This window comes from Paramormyrops kingsleyae, chromosome 18, assembly GCF_048594095.1.
Source record: "Paramormyrops kingsleyae isolate MSU_618 chromosome 18, PKINGS_0.4, whole genome shotgun sequence".
NCBI classification, from domain to species: Eukaryota; Metazoa; Chordata; class Actinopteri; order Osteoglossiformes; family Mormyridae; genus Paramormyrops; species Paramormyrops kingsleyae.
In genome coordinates this window covers 21,297,519-21,317,176 of record NC_132814.1, presented here as the reverse complement: position 1 = coordinate 21,317,176, position 19,658 = coordinate 21,297,519, and the positions used below count along the sequence as shown (strand labels likewise).

The 19,658-nt window shown below is 48.7% G+C and overlaps 1 protein-coding gene across 2 annotated transcripts in view; it reads right to left on the bottom strand.

The window, feature by feature from the left end:
* Positions 1–3,717: 3,717 nt before the first annotated feature.
* Positions 3,718–19,658, bottom strand: part of LOC111837148 (metabotropic glutamate receptor 4-like) — a 222,035-nt gene continuing 206,094 nt past the window's right edge. Inside the window, exons 10-12 of one of the 2 annotated variants that reach the window (XM_023798995.2) lie at positions 8,604–8,850; positions 6,753–6,804; positions 3,718–3,958 (exon numbers count right to left, since the gene is read on the bottom strand). In XM_023798995.2, coding sequence (XP_023654763.2) covers positions 6,764–6,804; positions 8,604–8,850 — 288 coding nt within the window. In that variant the 3' untranslated portion in view covers positions 3,718–3,958; positions 6,753–6,763. The remainder of the gene's footprint in view (positions 3,959–6,752; positions 6,805–8,603; positions 8,851–19,658) is intronic. The other variant, XM_023798994.2, reaches the window with a different exon arrangement.

The window sequence follows — 19,658 nt, the reverse complement described above, 5'->3', positions numbered from 1 at the left end:
GGGATAAGAGAGGAGGAGGGCGACTGCAGGAGGGCGGGGGAGGAGAGGTGGGGATAAGAGAGGAGGAGGGCGACTGCAGGAGGGCAGGGGGAGGAGAGGTGGGAATGATAAGAGGAGAAGGGAGACTGTAGGAGGGAAGGGGGAGGAGAGGCGAGATGATAAGTGAGGAGGAGGGAGACTGTAGGAGGGAAGGGGGAGGAGAGGCAGGGATGATAAGAGGAGGAAGGAGGCTGTAGGAGGGCAGGGGGAGGAGAGGCGAGATGATAAGTGAGGAGGAAGGAGACTGTAGGAGGGAAGGGGGAGGAGAGGGAGGGATGATAAGAGGAGGAAGGAGGCTGTAGGAGGGCAGGGGGAGGAGAGGCGAGATGATAAGTGAGGAGGAAGGAGACTGTAGGAGGGAAGGGGGAGGAAAGGCAGGGATGATAAGAGAGGAGGAGGGAGATTGTAGGAGGGCAGGGGGAGGAGGGATGACAATAGCTTCATTGTTTCCATTTTTTGGGTCCCTGTTTAAGTTTTTCCAGCATTTTATTCACAGTCAGGCAACACGGTGACTCAGCGGGGGGGGACTGAGTCTCTCCTCTGTATCCCTGAGATTCCTTCTTGCAGGTTCCTCCCACAGTCCAAAAACACACAGTTAGGCCAACTGGTGTCTCATAATCACCCCTAGAATATGACTGTGAGTGTATGTGTGTGCGCCCCCCCCCCCACCCCAATCAGCACAGCACAAACCAATGTCTATTTGCAAAACCATTTTATTAGAAATGTCTTTTTTTGTATAAAAATGAACATGCTTTACACCTTTTCATATTTTTTTAATAGATTAACCATAAATATCCAGGCACTGTATTTATTTTTAATAGGTCAGTACATAAAGCAGACATGATCAATCCATTTTAATAACATACAATAACTTGCCATTTAATTTGGTCAGCACTTACAAACTCTATTTTGCAACACAGACAGAGTGTTGAGAAAAAAACGAATAAGGGGAGAAATGAAGCGAGGTAAATCAAAGTATACACAGTCACAAACAATCCCACGATATTTTGCCATAAGGGAGAAACGACACTTCATTTTCCCAGAACATTCCTGGTCCTAATGAAGTGTTGAACAGTTAAGGATGAGAACATCTGGAGATCCTCACACTCAGAGTTTTCCTTCTGGAGCTTATCGGCCATTTTTTTGGGCCAAGTGATCATGTGATCTAGTCATGTGATGCACTATTCAAAGTGACAAACTTTTGGAGCAGATTAGCAGGTGCTACACTTAACTGCTTTTTGAAACTGTTACTGGTCAAATTTCACTGAAGGGGGAAACTCGCACCCCTATACGTATATATCTTTATTACACTGATATATCCAGATTTCTCCTTCCCTATAACTTCTCCTATTGTCGGTCGTTTCTCAGTATGAACCACCTTTCCGGCTAAATCTCCATCTCATTTCTGCTCATTATATCTGGTCTTTTTTATCTGATTCTTTTCGGTTGTGAGTGAATCCTGTCCTTCTGCTGCCTAGACAAAGGAGAAAAGTCATCCTTAAATCTGACGCGTGGTTGTGCCAGTGGTGAGTGTCGAGTCTACATGGATCAGATTTCTCGCAGTGTGCAGTGGCAACCTCTGAATTAGTGCTTAGATTCTGTTCTGTTCTGCTGTACAAGGAACTAAACACTGAGAATGTACATTTAAGCACAAACACAAATTATCACTAGACCTTTAGCTGGAGCTCACTGAGAGGGTACTGACCTCGAGCAGGACAGCACTGACAGAACAGAGTTTTATCACTGCATGGTGTAATCTGAGAGTGGAGACAGCAACAGCAGATATACAACGGTCCTGTGGGTGTGTGGGTGTGTGGGACAGCCCCCCACCCCAGGACAGTGACCATCGCCCTCCCCAATATGTGTGGACAGGGATAGCAGACAGGGGACGGTCATGCAAGCATGTGAGAGAGGCCCTGAGGGCAGTGACCATCATCTCTCTCTGAAATGTATGGACAGGGATAGCAGACAGGGGACGTTCATGCGAGCGTATGGGACAGCGCCCTGAGGGCAGTGACCATCATCTCTCTCTGAAATGTATGGACAGGGATAGCAGACACGGGACGTTCATGCGAGCGTATGGGACAGCGCCCTGAGGGCAGTGACCATCATCTCTCTCCGAAATGTATGGACAGGGATAGCAGACACGGGACGGTCATGCGAGCGTATGGGACAGCGCCCTGAGGGCAGTGACCATCATCTCTCTCCGAAATGTATGGACAGGGATAGCAGACACGGGACGGTCATGCGAGCGTATGGGACAGCGCCCTGAGGGCAGTGACCATCATCTCTCTCTGACATGTATGGACAGGGATAGCAGACACGGGACGGTCATGCGAGCGTATGGGACAGCGCCCTGAGGGCAGTGACCATCATCTCTCTCTGACATGTATGGACAGGGATAGCAGACAGGGGACGGTCATGCGAGCGTATGGGACAGCGCCCAGAGGGCAGTGACCATCATCTCTCTCTGAAATGTATGGACAGGGATAGCAGACACGGGACGTTCATGCGAGCGTATGGGACAGCGCCTAGAGGGCAGTGACCATCATCTCTCTCCGAAATGTATGGACAGGGATAGCAGACAGGGGACGGTCATGCCAGCGTATGGGACAGCGCCCTGAGGGCAGTGACCATCATCTCTCTCCGAAATGTATGGACAGGGATAGCAGACAGGGGACGGTCATGTGAGCGTATGGGACAGCGCCCAGAGGGCAGTGACCATCACCGTCCTCGACATGTGTGGACAGGGATAGCAGACACAGGATGGTCATGTGAGCCATGGACCAGTCATGGACCAAATGTCCCCCACAATGTAATAGAAATCTGTTTTACATTGTGGGGACTTTTTTTCAGGTCCCCACAAAGATCTGTGACTGCAATTAAAAAAGCAAAAGTCTCGTATTTTGTTTGGTTACTTGTGGCCCAATGAAATGATATAATTTTCCCCACAAAGATATAATTACAAACCTGTGTGTGTGTATATATATATTTCAATTATAATAATTTTATTTGATATTTAATATGATTACTCATATATTTAATTTTTTTTCAGAGGGACTACTTTGTGAATGCACTGACGTATCTCTGGTCAAACAGGCAAATGAGGGAATCGGTTCTGTTTTGACACTAACCCCCTCAGGCCAGCAGGGGGCAATGACAAAGTTACCCTCCCCCATCAGACTCCACAATTTTCTGACCGGGATCAATAAACAAAATCCATCCTTATCTTTGTAAATGTGTTAACTATCTGCAATCCTTCAGCATATTGTCTTCCGCTAATCTTATTACCTCTGTAAATCTGAAAATGCCTCTAGTCTGTTTCTCCATTGATGATTTGTTTATTTTCCCTTTTTCTTCCTGCCGTTGTTCTTTCTTTATCCCGCCCCGGGCCACCATGCCGTCGTCCTCCAGAAGAGAAGCCCAGCTCGCTACTCACATGAAAAAATCATGACGCGGTTTTAAAATTCTCCTCACACACGACTCCATGCACGAGCCCACAATAAAGCTCACAACACGAACTGCCTGAAAAACTCCAGAAGGAATACCCACTCCGGATCTGTCCACGCCACGGTTTCCTTGGAAACGTGATGGGCCGCAGTCTCAGACCATTGCTGGGACATCGCTGTCAGGATGGTTGCATCCCCCCCCCCCCCCCCACCCCCAAAGAACCTATCCTGATGTGTTGGTGCGGCAATCGTTTGTCTATGCCTGGTCCTCCCAAACAAAAGGAAAAAGAGTCCGGTTCTGAGACGGTTCTGTTTTGTGCAGGCTGGATCTGGTTTTGTCCTGCTGTCCGCCATGGGGACAGCATGGGTGTCTCTCTGCAGCAAAGCGGGGACCCAGGCTCTGGGGTCCAGGGCCTCCTGCAACTCCTAGATTGCATGGTTGCTGTAGCTGATGTACGTTTGCTTGCAGGCTGCAGGAATACAGGGGAGGGAGGACACGCTGTGAGTGGCCAGGAACGGGACGCCACCCTCTGGCAGAGCATGTGACGAAGAGCGGCTGTGCCCTGCCTAGCTGGAGCAGGGACCGGGCGCGGTAAGGATGCTATTAGATATAAATAGCGGGGAACAGATAACAGACATTACTTCCCCCTCCCAGATGGGGCCCTGCCAGCCTTACAGGGTCTTCTGGGAGGGGGGACAGGACACCAGTGCCCTTAGGGCACGAGTGGACAGCGGCTTGCTGGAGGATGGGCAGGAGCAGCTGTCACCTCTGCATGAAGTTCCCAGGCACGTATGTCCATTTACCAGCTTATGCCCAATGCCAGCACTCCACTCCAGCACGTGCCTGGTTAGGGGAGTGTGATCTGTTTGGGGGCGGAGATGTGTGCAGGGGGCGGAGGTGTGTGCAGGGGGCGGGGATGTGTGCAGGGGGCGGAGATGTGTGCAGGGGGCGGAGGTGTGTGCTGGGGGCGGAGGTATGTGCTGGGGGCGGAGCTGTGCTGGGGGCGGAGGTGTGTGCAGGGGGCGGACGTGTGTGCTGGGGGCGGAGGTGTGTGCAGGGAGCGGGGATGTGTGCAGGGGGCGGAGATGTGTGCAGGGGGCGGGGATGTGTGCAGGGGGCGGGGATGTGTGCAGGGGGCGGAGGTGTGTGCAGGAGGCGGAGGTGTGTGCAGGGGGCGGAGGTGTGTGCAGGGGGCGGAGATGTGTGCAGGGGGCGGAGATGTGTGCTGGGGGCGGAGGTGTGTGCAGGGGGCGGTGGTGTGTGCAGGGGGCGGAGATGTGTGCAGGGGGCGGAGGTGTGTGCTGGGGGCGGAGGTGTGTGCAGGGGGCGGAGGTGTGTGCAGGGGGCGGAGATGTGCAGGGGGCGGAGGTGTGTGCAGGGGGCGGAGGTGTGTGCTGGGGGCGGAGGTGTGTGCGCCATTCCCTGAGCTACAGCTAACACACCAGCCTTCCATCCACACTCTGTCTCTCCACTCCGCTCAGGCTTTAATGTCTCATGGCAGCTGATTTCACCATTTTTCCACCAGCTTCTGTGGTTCTGTGTATCCCTGCCTCGTATTGCCCATCCATCCATCCATCCATCCAACATCTGCCTGCCTGTCTGTCTGTCTGTCTGCCCTCCTGTCTGCTGTCTGTCAGTCTTAGTGTTTGCAAGACATGTGGACAGACCCATAGTTCACTTCCCCTTTTCACATGCGAGTGAAAAGCCAGAATAAAACATGAACTTGCAGGTTTGCCTCAAAGCCAGCTATGAGATATCCCAACAACCCCAAAGTCACATTAAGGTCACAAAGTAGCCCTGCACCATTTTGGACATGTAATATTAACTTTAAAAACACTTATTTTTTTGCTTGTATTTAAAAATAGATGTAATGAGAGACCATCCTTGGCTGTAAATATTTTACACGGTGGTGTTTGGCTGTATTCGGGAGTCTTGGGTAGCAATCCCGTTTTAGCCAAGGCTTCACACGGACCCTTAAACATCATGCTGAACACAGGCCCCCTGAACACTGTCATTATTCCATTATTTACCTCAAGTCTGAATTATTTAGGCGCCATAAAGGCAACAGAAAAGGCTGGTTCCTCATGACTCGAGCATAACCGTTCAAATACAGCGAAGAGTGTTAAAAGTCATATGTCAGAACTTCATGTCAATATTTAATGAGACATCACAAGAAATGCATGTGTTAATACACATATTAATATTACATAGTTAGCAGCTTGTTTTTTAGTGTTGGGCTGTATGAAAGAGATGGGGGAGCCTGTCATCACGTGATACAGGAGGTGAGCACAGAAACATCGGTGTGCAGGGTAACTGCGACATACAGTACATGGCACACGCATGTTACAGATGCAGATAGACCACATGGTGCTATCATCCATCCATCTATCCATCCATCCATCTATCCATCCATCCATATATCTATCTATCTATCTATCTATCTATCTATCTATCTATCTATCTATCTATCTATCTATCTACAGTATCTATCTATCTATCAACACCTCTTGCCCTCATGTTAAAATCCTTCGAAATGTGACATTCTGTTGAGGTATTTTGCACTAAAATGAAGCATCCCACAGAAGTCATGCGGCAGCAGCAGAGCGCTGGCTGGTGTCCCGGGCAGGTGGGGGAATCACGAGGACGCTGGTGGCCCAGACAGTGTAAACAATCTCCCGGCGGTAATGTTCACGCCAGTAGCTCATCGGGCCGCGCGCCGCGCAATCACTGCGTAAATCAGCCAATCTCATCCCGGCCCCGTAAAGTGCCGGCCGGACGGATTGGAGCGGATAAATGCGAGCGGGCAGCCGCTGACAGGCGAGCGGGGATGGGGGGGGGGGGGCGCCCTCAATTCCGACTGGCCCCCTACCCCTTGGGCGGCATTGATAAATGAACCTTATTTAAATATTTATGTGCTGTGAGATCCAGATAAAAAATAGATAGTCCAGAAAGAATTGGAGCTGGCAGTCCCATCTGTCTCCCCCCTCCCTCCACCTCCCCCCGCCTGGGGTTTTACACCCCTGCACGGCGAATACTGCAGTCTGTCGATGTGGGAAACGAACGACAGGCCACATGCAGTTATCTCTCACCCCCATGTCAACCCCCTCCATCAGCAGTCACTGCATCACAGTGTTAGGGCTGGTGTTTCTGGGTACCGGTGGGGGGGTCGGTGAGAGCATGCCGGCGGTCACGGAACACAGGTGAGCTGCACTGTGCTGTGGAACGTGGGACAGACAGGCCGGGTCAGCGGTGCCATTCATTACCTGCATTATCGTTACAGTGCCTCCGTGTCCTCCCCCGCATCCCCGTACTCTGCTACAAGCACAGGAGGTAGCTGTTAGTCTCAGGACGCGGCTGGAATGTTGCAATTAACCCTCTTTAGAAGAAGTTATTTCACCTCTTTCCACTAGAAGCTCCCCAAACACATTTAGTGCTCCCCAGTACACAACTCTGCTCCCCAGTGCAGAACTCTGTTCCCCATCCTAGAACTCTTTCTGTCGCATCTTTCAGTCTCCAATTCCAGAATGCTCTTCCTCTCCCCCCACTTCAGGACTCTATGCATCAGCCCACACCTTGTGATGCACCGTGAGTTTTGTTTTATCATGGAGTTAATTGTAAAGACAGACACTCTCTCCCCGTGGGACCCAGCAAGCGGAGGTGAGCCGGGTCTGCTTCTGCCACCCCACGCTCTGCTGAGTCAGATCCTAAACCCATCATTTATTCCTGAGGTGTCCCAGCTCCTTGGGGGGTGGGGGTGCACATCTGCCAGCCCCCAGCATTCTCGTTAAAAAGTGACGGCGATGCAAACCAAAGAACATGTTAAGCTTTTTCCGGAAGGTAATTACACAGCGTGCGGTGAGTAACTGAGGAGTACGTCACAAGCATATGTGATTACATATTGTGCCAGGAGAGGTATGCGAACCCTTCAGAACATTCTCAGAAAGCCGTGATGTTTGCCATTGTTTGGCATGTGATGTGTGGTTAAGGTGTTTACGAGTTATGTAACTTATCATTACGGGATAATTTAGCCTTTTAGTCTGTGCAGGTGCTGCTTCCCCCCCTCGAGAACAAGAAGCAAAGAGCGAACGATGATGATGAAACCCCCAGTGCCATAACGCAGACCTGTCTGGGTGTCTCAGTGCAGCCGTGACATGAATCGCAAATGTCTCTGAACAAATAAGCAATTCAATTTTTTTTTTTTTTTGGGGGGGGGGGGGCATTTCAGCAAGCCAGTGTATTTGAAAGTTGAGGTCATGGCGTACGGGATTTGCGATTCAACGTGGGATTGTTCAGGTTCACGATTCGGTGCGGGAGTGTGCAGGTTCATGATTCGGTGCGGGAGTGTGCAGGTTCATGATTCGGTGCGGGAGTGTGCAGGTTCATGATTCGGTGCGGGAGTGTGCAGGTTCATGATTCGGTGCAGGGTTATGTGGGTTCTTATTCCTGCGTTCTTATGTCTGGGTTCACTATTTCGGTGTGGGGGCGTGCGGATTTACGATTTATTGTGCGAGTATGTGAGTTCACAATTTGTCGTGGCAGTGCGAGGGTTTGTGATTCAGTGTGAGGGTGAGCGGGTTTGTGATTCAGTGCAGGGTTGTGCGTGTTCACAATTTGGCGTGGGGGTTTGGACGTTTGCAATTTGGTGTAGGGGTACGTGGGTTCACATTTCGTTGTGGGGGTGTGCGAGTTCGCGATTCTGCATGGGGGTGTGCAGTTTTGCGCCTGTGCTGGCTTTCATTCGATATGCAGAAATCAGAATTCGCAGCTTCCCCCCGAAATGTGACCCCTCCATGCCCCCTCCCCCATCATACATACTCACTCTCAGTCAGAGTCTTAGCTAGCTAGCTGGTTAGCAGGATATAATAAGGAACTCATTTATTTAATATGCAGTGCAGTGACTATTTGTGGCCAATAGGGGGCCCCACACAAATGCATGGTTTGAGTGGAGCTAAACTCAGGACCTAGCACAGGACATCTGGTTTTCAGGAAATGGCAAGACAGTGAACACGCTGTCCAGTCAGCTGTGATTGTCTGACTCGGTGGGGCTTCCACACATAGCTGAGGTGGCCCAGTGTTAACCAGCAGGCATTAGGACCCTAGGCGTCGGGACTCACCGTGCGTCTCCAGGTTCTCGCAGAGCTCGGACTTGGCCTCGCCGTTGGGCCGCAGGCTGCCCTTGGGCGTGAACTTGCTGGACATGGCGGCAGCGGTGACCACGGCCTTGAGGCTGCGCTTGCGCTTGGGCACGTTCTGCTCGGGGTGGAAGAGCACCACGTAGACCTTGGGCATGTACAGCAGGCCCAGAGACACGGAGGCACTCAGGCTCACTGAGATGGTCAGCGTGGTCGTCTGGATGTACATCTGCGGGTGGGAGCGAGGAGGGCAGGGTGAGGGTCCGAATGAAAGGGTCTCCAGCCTCAGATCTCCATACATATATACAGTACATACAAAACACAGGTTTTTCACTGAGAAATGCCTTGCCAGAGCTAATGAAGTCTTGTCTTTGCAGTACTGTGACTGCACTTGGCAATACTCACTGTCATATACATGCCATGATGTTACAACTAATAATAATAAGTGCAATACACACACACACACACACACACACACACACACACACACACACACAAACACACACAAACAACAGACACAACCCAACAGTGCATGATCAATTCAGTGTATGGCCTGGACAGTATATCCCTGACAGTGTGTGATCGAGTGAGTGTGTAGCTTAGACCATGTATCCCCGATAGTGTGTCATCAATTTAATGTGTAGCCTGGACAGCGTATCCCCATTGATGTGATTGATTTAGTGCGTAGCCCAGAGAGCGTATCCCGATAGCATGTGATCGATTCAGCATGTAGCCTGGACAGCATTTCCCTGACAGTGTGTGGTCGATTCCATGTGTAGCCCGGATAGCGTATCCCGGCAGTGTGTGATCGATCCAGTACATAGCCCGAACAGCGCACCCTGACAGTGTATGATCAGTTCAGCACATTGCCCAGACGACATATCCCCGCCAATTCATGATCGATTCAGCAGGTAGCCCGGACGGCATTTCCCTGACAGCGTGTGATTGATTCAATGAGCCCTTCTTCCTCTCTGCCAGACAACCAGCTGGAGACCCGTGACCACCTCTTGTTTGCTAATTTTCTGCCATGCTGAGTTTAATATTCCTAATATTCCTGCTTTATCAGCCTTAACCCCCCCCAGTGACTCACAGGATCCAGTTATGGGGATCCTCTGCATTAGGGGTCTGTGGGCAGGCTGTTGTTGAGGGTGACTCCCATTGCTTGCCTTTCATGGTGCTTACACAGCTATGTCACATAGAATTTACAGTATCTGCTGTGTGTGCGGGGAGGGGGGAACCCACAATGCTGCAGTGTGCTGCCAGAAGGCACTGAATTATGCGACACACAGGCACAGCGAGCATTGCATTACAGACTGACACAGCAAGCACTGCATCACATGCAGGTGTGGGCAGCACACACTGGTACATCCAGCACTGGATCATGCACTGGCACAGCCAGCACTGCATCACACACTGACGCAGGCAGCATGGTATCATGCAGGAGCAGCCAGCACTGCATCATGCTCTGGCACAACCAGCACTGTAACTCATCAATGCAGCCAGCAGCACATTACACACCAGTGTAGCCAGCACTGCATCACGAGCCAGCAAAACCAGCACTGTATCATACCGGTGCAGTCAGCACTGCATCAAACACCGGAACAGCTAGCAGTGCATAACACAGGAGCAGCCAATTCTGTGTCATGATCCAGTTTGACTTGCTGCTCATCACCTTGCATCTCTGATGCCTTTTGAAGCTGAATTTCAACAGATTAATTGCTTCTCCAATCACTCACACTGCTCCAATGTTTCTCTGGAGATGTCAGAATGAGAGCAAACCATTCCCTGCAGGACCTCTCTGTATCTGGAGAACCACAGCTCTGTGCAGATGCATGTCCCAGATCCAGTGCATTAGACCAGAGCCCATTTTCTCATTATGCAGGGCCAGTGACAACACTGCAGCCGATGGAGCCTCAGACTAAGGTGTAGTCCATGCTGCAGACTGTCAGGGTGTAGATTACTGGGGACCACTCAAAAAGTCAAGTCATATTATCAGGACATAATCAAGATTAACTGTGATTTTAATGTGCTTTCCATTCTGGGTGAAACCATGACCACAGTGTAATGACTGTTTGTGGCCAACAGGGGTCCAAACCTTGGGGGACCCACACAAATGCATGGTTTGAGTGGGGACTGCTCTCTTTTTACTGATGAAACGCTCTGCTCCGTAAATCAAGTTCTTCAAACAAAAGTTGTAGTTGAAAACCGAGGGCTTCTCAGGTCTTCCCTGTGCTGAAAAATATCTCTAATTTTTCAGTAGGTGACTATGACTATCACAATAGTAGGTCAATGTGCATCATATTAAATAGGCCATGCATTTTAATACGGTCAATGCTTGTTCATGCAATTATTAATCAACTATAAATAGATTCATAATAATAATCATGAGAATAAACCACTTTGCATTTAGTGTATAAGGACTATAATGGCTCTGACTGTGTTTGGAAGCAAACCATGAAACCATGTAAATGTGTTAAATATTAATTTACCCCATACATTGTCCATATCTGTAACCCTAACCCTAACCCTAACCCTGATCCAAACCCTAACCCTAAACCTAACCCTAACCCTGATCCAAACCCCTCTGCGGGGACTCACCACATCCCAGAGCTGCAAAGTATTTAGCCGCCTGTTCAGATCCATGCACGTCCGGAGTCTCTGCCCTCTCCGCTGTTCTTTCCACCAATGACACAGCTTTCAGAGCAGTGTGCAAAACAACAGGTGAAATGGAAGGCAGAGAACTCTGGGAGCACAGCCGTGTCTGATTTAATTAGAATTTAGAGGTCAGTGGTCATTGTTGACGCACCACAGCACAACAACGAAATGTGTCCTCTGCATTTAACCCGACGTGACATAGCAGGGGGCAGCTAATTCAGCACCCGGACAGCAGCGCTTGGGGGCGGTACCTAGCTTAGAATACCTCAGTGGTCGGGGATTCGAACCTGCAATCTTTCAATTACAAGGACACTTCCCTAACCATTAAGCCACCACTGCCCACAAAATCCAGGACCATGTCCACCCAGTCACAGTGAGCCGTTCAGTAAGTGCAGGACACAGGGGCGTTACTGTGCCATTACATTTCATTTTTCTGTACCAGCGTTTAAAAATAAACGCACGGTCTGGAATAAGGGCAGCCGAAATCGCAGTGAGTCTGCCATCCTGTCAGATGCAGCTGTAATACCCACATCCGGTCAATAGGGGGAGTCATACTATGGAGCACCCGCTCTGAGCGTGACCAAGCGAAACTGATGCTGAGTACTGCTCCCAAGCAGAGTTGGGGATTGCGATGCCTCCAGAGATGGTCGCTGTTGTTGGGCCAGATTTAGAGGTGGGAGATAAGGACAGGGCTTCCCTGGAGACAATGCTGCAGTGGACTTCCTGCCGCACCACCCGACGGACCCTGCAGTCCTGCTCTACATGAGTTCTGGCAGTAAATCTGTCTTTTCACTTCCCATCCAAGAATAACAAACACGCACAGAACACAATCACTCTTCCCGTTTCTCTGACACAATCACATTCCCTGTTTCTCCTGAAGACAATCATGATTCCCTTTCTCCTGAACAGAATCACGCTTCCCTTTCTGTAAGGCACAATCACATTCCCTGTTTCTCCCAAACACATTCACGTTTCCCCTTTCTCCAAAACACAATCATGTTTCCATTTCTCCCAAACACAATCATGCTCCCTCTTTCTCCCAAACACAATCACTATTCCCATTTCTCCCAAACACAATCACTATTCCCATTTCTCCCAAACACAATCACTATTCCCATTTCTCCCAAACACAATCACTATTCCCATTTCTCCCAAACACAATATCCCTTCCCGTTTCTCCTGAACACAGACTTATTCAACACTATACAACCCACCAATTAGAAAAAAACCCCACAGATCAGCAAATGGAGATCCATAGGCAGCACTGTGACCCACAGCAACTGACTAGACTGTGTCCACACAGGAAGCAGCGACCTGCTTGGCACAGGCGAAACGCCCGGCGCTTGCAGAAGTCACTGGACAGGTGAACACTACGGCATGAAGGAGTGTTACCATAACAATATGTGCGATTATGAAGTGTTTTTCTGCTTGAAGTAAAATGATTTACATTGTTGGTTTACACAAAAAAAGCTCTTGCTTTCTTGCCGTTGGATTGAAAAGTGCGTTTATAAGTACGTGTACTTTAGAGTCATTAGCGAAATATGCTTACTAAAGTGCATCCCTGTCTCTGCAGTTATACACCTCCAAGCAGAATTTTTCTGAATGAGTCGCGATATGATTTTACATAATGTTAAACAATTCGGGGTACTGAGACACTGCACTCTTCCATGTTTCTAAGCGATTTGGTTTCCGAGTCTCCGCACCTACCCGTCACAAACCGCAGATTACATCTGGTTGGATGCTGCTTTGCTAGCTGACAAGGTGAAAGTTCATTCCATTCGAAATTTGAGGGGCAAAAACCGGGGCGGCGCTTGGCGCCCAAGGTGGCCTCTTGCCATGTGGACGCAGCCTGAGGGTCCCGCATGTCGCAACCCGCCATGCTGTCTACCACCAGACAAACCACGCATTTGTGTGGGGCCCCTGAGGTTTGGCGGCCCCCTGTTGGCCACAAGCAGTCACTACAGTGAATATTAAATAAACAATATTCCAGATTTAGGAGATGCTGAAGCAGCATGTTCTGCTAACCAGCTAGCTAGCTAGCCACCATCTTCTGGCTCTGCTCACTAGATATTAACTGAAACATCTGGGTGGAGCAGGTGTCTTTTTTAATGGGGCCCTGAAACAACAAACCTGCCCTTGACTGCAACCCTGTCTTGGATGTGCAGTCATAAAAACACATGGATACAGACCCATGAATACTTCTCTTTTACTAAAAACCTAAACGTTTAGTCTCTGGATTCCCGGATCCTTGTGGATTCCTGTTTATGTTGCCTGCTTCCTTCACCCTTCAATGGGTCGTGTTACATCACCTTGCTGACAGAAAACTTGAGATGCACAGCTAAAGATGCACCATGGTGTGGATTCCCAGAGTGCGGTGTGTGTGTGTGTGTGTGTGTGTATGACGCGTAACCTTAAACAACAAAGGTCATCAAGCAGCAAAAGGCCAAAGAGAGGGATATGTATAACCAGATCCTGTAATTATCTTGCATGTTTGATAAAGCTCAGATGTTTTCTGTCTTACGTCTCAGAATGTTTCAATGTGTTACAAATTCATAATATCCTATTTATTAGTGTTTCTTTGCACAGTGACCAACAAGATTGAAACTCTTAGTGTCTGATCCATGGATCATAGAGCTGAAGATGACAATTGAGACATTTTGACTTGCTACAGCATCCTTGTGAAACTTTCACAGTTAATATTTTGGAATTGATGGAGGTGACAGCAGTGACCTAGTGAGCCAGTCCGCACAGTGACAGCTAAGCCCATGATGGCTGCTCCCCCTGGAAGACGGCATTCCGATGAAGGAGCGGCGTATCCCGTGGCTTCCCCACCCCCCCGCCTGGGAAATCCGAAAGCTTGCCTCAGAGCGCCCCCACCTTTGGGCAGATGGATGCACCGTGACTCTGCGCTCATGCGCCATAGATGGTTGAGAGTGGCCCGTAAATCAAGCCCAGTGTGTGTGTCAACATCTGTCACCTTTACGGCGGCCGCTGTCTCAGACACGTCCCACAATAACTAACGATGCGGACGCCTCCTAAATTAGCCATCACGTCTGTGTCGGCTGCGAGCATCTGGGAATGCCGTTGCTCCAGGCTCCCGTCGGCTGGAACGCCACTCAGCTCAGATGTTTGATGTTAAATGGTCCAGTTCCTGAGCTCTCATATGCCAAATGCATCGTAGACAAAAAGGGTCACGATGTTACCTTTTACCCCCACAGAAGGTCTCACATGGTACAGCCCAGGGAGCTGCTGGTGCGGAACTCTGCATTTCTGGGGGGGGGGGGGGGGGTGCCCCCGCTGTTGGCTGCCCATTTCTTCATAGATCAAGGAGACGCCTTTGAGTCGTGCACCAAAAACAAAATGACACATGTGCCCTTCGCTCTGACAGGGGGACAGGCTCACAATCTTAGCAGCTCATGTTGCTCCCCTTAGCACCCATGTGACTATGCCAGATCAGCAAACTCCTCCCACTCGGATCTGAATCAGAATCTGCAGATCCAGAGTCTCATGAGAAGATTTCTATCTGTGATCCGTAGCTTTTGCTGTGTTTGTACTTTGAGGCTTCACTCATGATAGGTTTCGCTTTAGCAGTTTGACTTCAGTGATTTGCTTCCTTTGAAGCCCAGTCAGCAAGTGAAGCATCGGACAGGCTGTGAGTGCGGCTCCGAGCACGAATGCTGGATATTAATCCCATTTGGCTGTAATCCTGTGCTCCGTGTCACGGCTGTGAAGCATCTGAATGAAACGGGGTGATTTTACTTGCTGTCTTAGAGATACACAATAGTTTTCTTACTTGAGAGCTGCTCCTCAGGGTAATCAAGTAAATAATACACACACACACACACACACACACACACAAAGACATGGTCAAATTTCTTGGTATTCTTACAGCTCATTGAAACATTGCTTAATTTCTCCTGAAAAGTGATCCAATTAAAAGCAGTATAACTGCATGCCTTTAGTATGTGATAGAGCAGGGGTCTCCAACTCCGGTCCTGGAGAGCTACTATCCAGTAGGTTTTCTATCCTACTTGGCTTCTGATGAGTCACACCTGCTCCTGGTATTTACCTGAGAACAGGTGTGACTCATCAGAAGCCGGGTATGATTGAAAACTGACTGGATAGTAGCTCTCCAGGACCGGAGTTGGAGACCCCTGTGATAGAGTAAACCAATAAAATTGTTAAAAGAAATGATTTGTTTATTTTACAAAGATATGCTAAAATAGTATGGACAGATTTGCTGGTGCCCCTAAAGAGACTATTTATCCTTGCATTATAGTCATGTTTCAAACTAAGTGTTTAACCTTAATTAGTATCACAGGAGCCTTCAAGCTTTTCATCAGCCATTCAGCCTATTTAAAGGGACAGAACATGCTACTGTGTTGTTTGGTATCATTGTGGCATCACACTGAACATGGACCAGGGAAAGCAAAGGAGAGAGCTGTCTGAGGAGCTCAGAAAGAAGATTATAGATAATCATGTTAAAGGTAAAGGCTGTAAGACCATCTCCATGCAGGTTCACGTTCCTGCGACCACAGCTGCCAATGTCATAAAAAAATATAAGGTTCATGGGACTGTAGCCAACCTCCCAGGACGTGGATACAAGAGGAAATGCAACCCCAGGTTGATCAGAAGGATAGCAAAAGAGCCAAGGAAACCATCCAATACCATTCAAGCTGAGCTCCAAGGTCAAGGTACGTCATTTTCTGATGGCACCATCCGTCGCATTTTGAACAATAATGGGCTCCATGGAAGAAGCCGAAGGAGGGCTCCACTATTGACAGAAAAACATGAAAATGCCAGAGTAGAATTCACCAAAATGCATATTGACAAGCCCCAAAGTTTCTGGGAGAATGTCCTTTGGACTGATGAGACAAAACTGGTGCTTTTTGGCCAGTCACATCAGCTCTATATTAACAGAAGGAAAAACGAAGCTTTAAAAGAAAATCTTAATCCCAGATCTTAATCCTATTGAACATCTATGAAAAGACCTGAAAATTGCAGTGTGGAGACGCCACCCAACAAACCTGAGATAGCTTGAGCAGTTTGCTCAGGCAGAGTGGGCCAGACTATGCAGACGTCTCAGTCTGTACAGAGATCGCTGGTTGGCAGTGATTGCTGCAAAAGGTGGTGCCACAAAATATTAAATTCAGGGTATCTATTTTGTCCATTTAATAATTGAAATATTCAACTGAATCAATAAATCAATAAAAAACTTTTGTCAGTTTCAAGTCATTTCAGAGATGTGATTCTTTTTTTTTTTCTGGAATGGGACCAACAAATTTGTGTGTGTGTGCGTGTGTGTGTGGGTTTGCATACTGTAGATCACATTTGAGGACCAAATTGTCCCCAAAGTGTAGTAAAACCTGAAATTTCCCTACTTTTGGGGACATCTTTTGAGGTCCCCATTTGGATAAGGGTGTCGTGATTGGGATTAGGGTTTTTCCCATAGAAATGAATGGACGGTCCCCATTTAGATAGGAAAACCAACTTGTGTGTGTGTGTGTGTGTATGTGTGTGTGTATAATGTTTCAAATTTTGCTTTGCTGTCTCTGTTATATTTTCCTCACTTTAATTCAGCACCTTTGACTTAATTCTTTATATTTTGTGCATCTGGGCAGCGATGACCAGAGACTGACCACAAGCATTTCAAAGTACCGACGTCTCCATCGTACTGTCCGCGTGATCAAAAAAAGGCAAATGAAAGACTCTGACAAATGCATTCATTGCCGAACACGACTGAACAGACAGCGCCATCAGGCACGGCAGTCACGCAGGTCGTGTATTTATGTAAAGCCCGGCGTTTAAACGGCCCGTGAATGCAGGCCAGATTTTCAGCCTGAATTCACGTCTCGCGTGGGATGCAAATGAACAAGCCCTCTGTTGGTAATTATACATATTGCAAGAAAAGAGGGACTAAAGCATCCATCTAGCGTAATGTCACTTTGATCTGCATCGCCAGAATGGCAATTAACTGCAGAGATTCTCCCAAGCGAGGAAGAGACCATCTGTAGCTGCTTATAGCCCAGCATGCCACAGTTTTCTTTTTCTCCTTTTTCATGTTTGTTCTACCCTCTGAAGGCTGCCTCGTGATCTCTGCATAGGTGAATCAAAGGCAGGCTGTACTCTCTTCCCTCCATTACTGTACCCTAAAGGCAGGGGCGGAATTGTTGCTTCTGAGGCCGCACTCTAAAAGTCACTCTAGCCTCCCCCCGCAAAGATGTGGAGACTGCATATAAGCCCTGGGGCTGCGTTCAAGGGCTTGTATGGCAGGGGAGGGTCAGAAATGCTAATGCTAATGCTAACTGAGGCGCTACGGTTACATGCTTTCCAGCAGGGGAAACTGACACAGCATCTCCCAGTTTAGTCCACTATATCCCTACAGTAACTTCTAGAGCGGAGCAGAGTGGAAAACTGGTCGTAATTAGCAGCGAATGTCAAAAACATACCAAATGGCCTGTGCTAGCTAGCAGAGCAGCGGCGTGGTGGGTGGCGTAGCCTAGCCTAGCGTAGTGAGCAGCTGTGCGCCGCTCTGGCACCGGGGTCTGTCTGCTTAACCGCCCCGCTAATGAAAAGCATCTCCTGGTGTCTCCTCTCATTAGCCTTACGAGCCGCCTTATCGCTCACCGTGACTCCGAGGCTCGGCTCGCTTTATTTTTTTGCCACAGCTGATGGGGAATCGGTACGTTCCGGTGCAGTTGAGCCTTTGCTGAGCGAGTTCTATTTTTAACGTAAAAACAGCGACACGTTTACCCAAGGCTTCACCCCCCCCCCCCCCTGACAATCGCAGCTGAAGCAAGGCTGTCCCTCCCGTTAGTCACCAGTACAGGTTAATCCACTAGTTATTATCACTTCAGCTTGTTGTACGGGGGGTGTCACTTTAATCTAACCCATCACGCTGGTGTCAGCTGTGTCACTCCGGTAAAAAGGCAGAGATTTACAGCTGGGCTGATCAAGCCTTACGCCTCTCATGCAAAGCCCAGTAAAATCAGCTCCCAAACTCAAGTCACTGCTCACACTGCGCTCTAAAACACGGGTTAAAGTTTCTTCAATTGCTCAGCAAGCCAGCCTAGTTAAACTCTAAAAATATTATGAATTCTCCACGGAGTACCTAATAGGCTAATGTTAGCTTCTGCTAATCAGACACAAGCTGACTTTACACGAGTTCTGACTTTACGACATGTGTCATTAAGTGATTTATATGAGGTTAGCATACGCTTTAGCCATGTTTCCTTTACATTGCTAGACGAAATCTTGAGTATTTACTGGGCATCATATTATTTTACAACCATGTTAATGAATTTAAATAATTTGAGTATGGGTGTGATTTATCTGTTTCCATGGAGACTCTGGAGGCTGCAGAGCCTGCAGGAGATTCTAAATGAAACCTTCTTATACACACAGATCACACAGCAAATGTGTTTTTTTTTTTTTTGAAGAATCCGAACTTAGCGCTGGGCCTGTAGGATTTCTTGTACACGATGACACTGCCTCTGGTGTTAAACCTGGTCTAGTTAATTAAACACAGGCAGTTAAAGCACTCTCGGGATGTCGCACTGTGTAAAAAGCTTGCCCTCCAAAATGAACCATCACATAAATCCAAGGTCTTTGGATCGATTTGGATCCTCCGTAGAGGCCTGCATCCACCCCGGGAAGATCTCCGGCGAACTCTGCCATCCTTGTTTGATGTTCTGTACACTGACATGCCGCATTAATTCAGCAGTGAACCTTTACCTTTACTTCATGTGGGTAGTGCAGAGGAGTAGATACTCCTGCTTCTCACACAGGTGACACACAGCTAGCAAACGTCAATGAAAGGCATAGAGGAGTTGCTGATTTGCAATATCTGTGCCTAACTCACGCCTCCACCCCTGTCAGTTTCCGCATCTATCCTCCCTCCCACTTCCTCGCGTTTCCGCCGGCTCAGATGCGTATGTTGACGCTCCCGTCTGCCGAGATACAATGAGACACGTGAGCAGCGGTACGGCTTCCCAAGAACGAGCCCCGTGCCACAAGGGAAACACACGCCGGCTTCGAGGGGAGGCTTTTGTGCCTTTCTGTGACTGCGAGCCTCATGGGGTCAATAGACCGGGAGAAACTCTAGATGGCGCTACTCCAAACAACGCCCTAGAGATTCATATGAAAAGCTGTCGGTGAATCCCGTATAATCGAACAAGTGTTTAATTAGCTTGTTTGTTCCAGAGCCCGTAGACATCCATTACGGATCCTAGCAGGGTCCTCAATTACCCGTATTTGAAATGTCCTTTACAGAAAAGACAATGATTAATCTGCCGTAGTAATGAGTACCTGACTGTTCTTTTAATGCATTAGGCTCTTGAGCAAGACCCATAACCCCCCCATTGCTCTAGGGACCGACTGACT